Here is a 5,839-nt window from a genome sequence, read left to right on the forward strand (position 1 = left end):
GCATGTTTTTGGCAATTTTGAAAAGTACAAATTCATGAATTCCAGAAAAAAAATAAAAAATCTTTAAGAGTATAGATTATATTTGATGGATCATGATTCACAAAATTCCAAAATACAGCATTTCGACATCCTTGTATTTTGTCAACTTATCAAACAGTAGAAGCTATTTTGATTGCTTTTAAGGAGGAAAAATAATTTGCTTAAGTGATACAATCTTGAATGGCATTAATGAAAAGAAAAGAAAACACTATTGGCACGAGTATTAGTAATGGAGACAGTATGCTATTTGAATGACTGAAAAAGTACACAAGCTACTTGGAATCTGCTGGACCCACAACTCCTTAAACTCACCATGCAAAATAATAGGAAACGGTTCCAGTTTAGAAACGAAATTATATCGTTTCAATCTATTACTGATAATTTTAATTTTTTCACATTCAGCATTGACTGAAAGGTTAATTATCAAAGTCCATGCAAAGAGTGATGTAGAACTCAGTTCATCTACTTATCACGGAGGGTAGCATTGCAGCATTTAATGAAACGCATTTTTATCTTAGATTTTTATTCTTACCCTCAGAGTGTTCATATTCTCTTCCTTTTCACGCTAAACCATTAAGAGACAAATTACATTCAACATTTTCAATAAAACATAATTCGGAAGATTTCACGTTATTTGCAGGACAGCAGAACTTCGAGAAAACTGTGCCAACTAGCATATGTTAATACATGTCTGTTCTGCTGTTACATATTTACTCTGTTCGACTTCACTTTTAAACAATAAGATCCTCCCAATGAGGTTCTAGCCAAGGCTGGAAAGTTACAACTACATCTCGTGTAAACTTATGGTGTGACTACGTAAGTTGGAACCACAGTAGACCGTTTTAATTTAAATGCAGTTCAGGGCAGGCGATCAAGGTTCTCGCAAAAGCTGAGAACAAAACTTGAGTGTCATCAAAACCGAAACCTACCCAAGCCTCTAATCTGAAAACTCATACACCTGAAGACTTCGTCGTTTTCAACCATCGGGATAAAACTAACTTTCGTATCAGAGGCACACGTAATGACGACCATCAAACAAAAAGAACTTGCAAATGTTCGAAACGTGCATAACACATCTAGAGAGTAGAGGAAAAGCCAGCAGATAATTTGTTCTGTTCAGTCAACTAAATACAGCTCCCAACGATGGCACAAACTCAACTCGATAAAAACATCCAGGCGATGGACAGGATGAAGAGTAAGAAAGAGTCCAGCAGCTTCATCAATCATTGGCAGAATGAAAAGTTCGGGAGACCTTACAGTTTGAGGAATACAAACTCCTCCACGGCGGGAATGTCGCCAAGTTTCTGGAGTGTAGCTTTCGAGGGCTCTTCGTCCACACCGATGGCCATCACAGCGTGCTCGCGGGGTGACTTACGACCCACACTCATGAACGAAATGTTCACATTCTCCTCTCCCAAGATAGAACCAACCTTCCCGATCATGCCTGGTTGATCTACCTGACGATAAAGGATAATGCTACCTTCTAAACTAACATCAACACTGAAGCTCCCCACCCTTGAAAGATATGGCACACCATCCTTCACCTTGCCTTCCAGAGTAATTGCTCCATTAGACTCTGAGCTAGCGAACTTTGATTCGACACCTGAGATCATCACCTGAAATAGAACAGAACACGTGAGAAACGACTATTTTCTACAAGACTAAAAGAAGCAGGGTACGATGAAAACAACACCAGATGAACAAAAGCGAAGAAAACGGGTTCAGAAGCTCACCGAAATAGACTGCAGGGGGACTTCAATAGCACCATCGGTAGGCTGCCTCTCCTCACTGATCTTCAAACCACGTTGTTTCGCCACATAGTCAGCGTTCACCAAGTTGATGAACGCACTCGACACTGGTTCAATCAAACCCTTCGTGATCATGGCTCTCAACAACCTAGTGTCCAAGTCATCATCAGCACGGGCGGATCTGTACACCACTTTCACCTGCTTGACACCGGCACCTCCTGACACCAATTGCACTGCGAGTCTTCCCAACCTCTCAGCCAACGACACGTAGGGAGCTAACTCTGTGATAACCTGTGAAAAATGTTAACACGAACTGTATCAGAAGCCTGTAAGACTGATATTGTCATGATAATAAATTGTGACTAACCCAAAAATTAAATGATTGGACATACACCACCAAGACATATCAGAGAATGTTGAAGAGACAAGGAATTGAGATTCGTTTGTATACTAAAATAACGCAAATAACAAGAGTTCATCAACTCAAACCTCTGCGGGAACCATAGGGGCATTTACTGCCGTTGCTGAGAGCTCTCCTGCCAGAGCCCCCGCTACGGCCTCCGCAATTTCCACAGCAACCCCTTCCTGCATAATGCAATAGAGCACGCATTAAAAAAACTACATCACTCCAGGTCGGCATTGTAAACTTGCTATGTCTGAAAACAAACGACGGTTAAACTGCATCCCCTTTCAGATTACCACAACCAATCCAGAGTATTGGCATGGTCGAATTACGATGAAAATCCAACGCAAAATCCCTGGCCTCGCCAAGCGACACATCGAGGAGCATTCCACAATGCACGTGGTACAGCACAGTATCTTGTGGAGGCAGTGGATCTAATCCGAGGCATCAACTGATTACCTGAGCTTCCATGGTGCTCGCACCAAGGTGAGGCGTGACGATCACGTTCTCATGATTCACCAGGGCATCACCTTCCGGAGGAGGCTCCACAGTGAACACGTCCAATGCAGCCTGTCATACAACGCACGCAACATCTTAACATCTTCCGACCACGTGACTTGCGATGAAATTGGGAGGATTGAACAGATCGCCTTCGCAGGAACCGATGCCATTTGTTAGATGGCACAATCTTAGTATAAACACAAACTCTTTGCCACCTTATCCACACGTAAGTCACTTCATCAATCTACCGAACATCCACCAACCTGAGCCACGATGCCTGCATCGAGGGCTCGAACAAGCGCAGGCTCGTCGATCACACCTCCTCGTGCGACGTTGATGATGCGCACACCCTTCTTGCACTTCCCAAAGCTCTCGTCGTTGAAAATCTTGTCCGTCGTAGGTGTCAACGGCATGTGAAGAGAAATAAAGTCTGCCGTAGCAAGTGCTTCCTCGAAGTTCACTAACTCCACTCCCACAGCCTTCGCGCGTTCAGCCGAAGCATAGGGGTCGTAGGCCACAACGTGCATTCCAAGACCTTTGGCTCTGCGCGCCACTTCAGAGCCCACCTTGCCGAACCCCATCACAGCCAGTGTCTTATCCACCAGGGAAACACCAACCCACTTGTTCCTTTGCCACTTTCCTGCAGGCATTAAATGATCACATCTACTGCTGACCAAACTTGCGATCCCACGAAATTCATCCATCTTGCAGCAGTCACAGTGCAATTGTCATAGATGCAACCGGAGTGTCAGGGAAAAATTGCACATACCGGCCTTCATAGACGCGCTGGCCTGAGCAACATTGCGGGCCATTGCGGTGAGAAGGGCAATGCCATGCTCAGCGGCCGCCACAGTGTTGGCAGTTGGTGCATTAACGACCAGGCAACCAACTTCAGTAGCAGCCTGCAGGTCGACGTTGTCAATTCCCACACCCGCTCTTCCAACAACCTGTATGGCAGAAGGACTTCAGTTCGAAAATATTGCAAATGTTCTCAGGTCACCAATAAAATCCATCAGTAGCTGAATACGCTCAGGAATCCTACTTCTACTAAGGACAGACTACTGAGGAACGAGAAAAACCACAGAAGAGACTGAGGGAGAGCATCACTCCAATCAGTACGCCGATATCTTGATATCAGTCCCAGTAAATTGTCCATTCCGAGAAAGACACAATGCCTTACTCACCTTCCCACTTCCAGAACGTTATTTGTTGTATTCTTTCAGGTGTGTATATATGTATTTACACGCACACATTTACGTACATACACCGAGAGAGAGAGAGGAAGCGAGAAGAAAAAATCCTTCGCGCAAATTACAACGCAGGATGTGTTGTGGTCCTACGAGGCAATTCGAGAATACTCCTGGAGTATAAGATAACGTAGATCAGAACCCTCAAATCTTTAGACGTTGTGAAAGTCGGCCTCGAGACTACCGATTGTCAGCATCTGGCACAAAATCACTATGTAATCACTTCCAAAGAATTATACTTAACAAATCCTTCCACAGCGTAAGAGAGGAGAGACCAATTAATTATATGGCGAAAAAATAGGTCTCTCACAGAAAATTACCTTGAGGCGACCCTTGGATGCCTCGAATACCTCGCGAGTAACCTTCGTACCACTGCGCACGATCAAAGCATCGCAGTCTGAAATCTTCGCACACAGATCCTCCTGAGACAGATTGTACGAGCAATCTACGACGGCCACCTTCTCTAGCAACTCGATACCCGCTGCGCCCAGCTTCTCAGCTACCAACACGGTGGGCTTCGCTACAGATTTCTCGTTCTTGGTAGCAGTTGGCGAGGCCGCGGCTGTGCTGGCAGAATTTACGGCCATCACCTTCACAGCTCCAACCCACCTAACACCTACATTCACTACTCTTCCGCTCACACCGGCCCTGCTCGCCAGCACCGAATTCCTCCCAAAACTCACTCGGGACGCCAGATGACACTCTTGCTTCTGCGCCACTCCAGACCTTACCGCCATCGTGGTGCCGATGCAGGTGGAACTTCTCGCCGTGGTAGCCATCGCAGCTGTCTTCACCTCCCGGCACTTGGCAGCGCACAATCTATAGTCACGCAAGTGTGCACGAACACTCCTGCAAATCCTCACGCCCACAGCTCCGCAACCAAGGCATGCAAGCACGAGATGTACTGCGGCATGCACAAATCAAAACTCCTAGTTAAACCCCGGCTTGGCTTTAAGTCCCCATCTTGGCTGGTTTCGGTGCTAGGGCTCCCCTGTCGCACTTTTCGTTACGTGTTCCCCGCCTCTTCCCCTGCAGGTCTTGTGCCACGGTCTTCAGGCCCTCCTCCTGTTTCGACGTCAATTTCCTCTAACCAGCCGACCATTCGCCGTCTGTGGCGACAATTGCGCCGCAAAGGGGTACCGGTATTCATCCCTGATGGCACGAGGGACCGAAGCTCAAACGTCTCCGTCCTAATTTAGCAGAATAAATATCCCGTTTGCTTTCTATTCAGGATTTGATGATGAGCTCCTACGACGCGAAAGCGATGATATCGGGCTTCACTGTTCGTTGTCAGGTTTTGCCGGGGGATTTGCCGTGGGCAAACCCTAAAACCGTTAGGCGGATTCGGATGATGTGCACCTCGTAACCACGATGTTAGGTTGTTACCCGTCACGATTCTCCAATCCCAAGTGCCGACAGATTCTTAGGGCTCGGAAAAACCCACCGATACATACATTTTTTTTTCTTTTGTTTATTTCACATAAGAAGATGTATCCTTCATTCAAAACACATACTCACACACACACACACACACATATATATATATATATTTACACATTTATACATTTTAATGTGCCTATGTCTCAAATCTCCAAAGTTAAAATTTAAAAATTTACATGTTTGAGGAGAATTGTAATTTATTTAAACTTCAAGCCTACATCTTAATTGACTAGCATATTATGCTCAATATATGCCCTGAAAAATTTGGTTTATATATATATATATATATATATACACACACCTTATTGTTATTATTATTATTATTATTATTATTATACTTTTGGATCATTTTGACATTTTGAATGATTATGCTTAATTATATTAAATAAATAAAATTATTTATTTATTTAATACTAATCTATAATTTATGTCTAAATATCTTATTACTATTTTTCCTCCAA

The 5,839-nt window shown here is 44.3% G+C and overlaps 1 protein-coding gene across 3 annotated transcripts; it reads right to left on the bottom strand.

The window, feature by feature from the left end:
- Positions 1-1,230: 1,230 nt before the first annotated feature.
- On the bottom strand, positions 1,231-4,920 carry LOC112285164 (D-3-phosphoglycerate dehydrogenase 1, chloroplastic). Of its 3 annotated transcripts, none has more exons than XM_024525772.3 (7): positions 4,259-4,920; positions 3,461-3,638; positions 2,955-3,331; positions 2,650-2,760; positions 2,277-2,372; positions 1,773-2,078; positions 1,231-1,655 (listed from the first exon to the last, which is right to left on the bottom strand). In XM_024525772.3, exons 1-7 carry the CDS (start codon positions 4,715-4,717, stop codon positions 1,293-1,295), a joined length of 1,890 nt encoding a protein of 629 aa, XP_024381540.1. In that variant the 5' UTR covers positions 4,718-4,920; the 3' UTR covers positions 1,231-1,292. The 3 variants fall into 3 exon arrangements, with proteins under 3 accessions (XP_024381540.1, XP_090107970.1, XP_090107969.1); XM_090251844.1 differs by lacking the exon at positions 4,259-4,920 and adding an exon at positions 3,876-4,051; XM_090251843.1 differs by lacking the exons at positions 3,461-3,638; positions 4,259-4,920 and having other exon boundaries at positions 2,955-3,347.
- Positions 4,921-5,839: the final 919 nt, after the last annotated feature.

Source organism: Physcomitrium patens, chromosome 7, assembly GCF_059467195.1.
Source record: "Physcomitrium patens ecotype Gransden chromosome 7, ASM5946719v1, whole genome shotgun sequence".
Lineage (NCBI taxonomy): Eukaryota > Viridiplantae > Streptophyta > Bryopsida > Funariales > Funariaceae > Physcomitrium > Physcomitrium patens.

Bases quoted from the DNA above. Each gene is read 5' to 3' on its own strand.
- LOC112285164 (XM_024525772.3), bottom strand. From the start codon at position 4,717: ATGGCTACCACGGCGAGAAGTTCCACCTGCATCGGCACCACGATGGCG. The intron at 3,639-4,258 runs GTAATTTTCTGT...TCTGCCATACAG, and splicing joins CATCCAAGGGTCGCCTCAAG to GTTGTTGGAAGAGCGGGTGT. The intron at 1,656-1,772 runs GTGAGCTTCTGA...GTTCTATTTCAG, and splicing joins TCCCCCTGCAGTCTATTTCG to GTGATGATCTCAGGTGTCGA.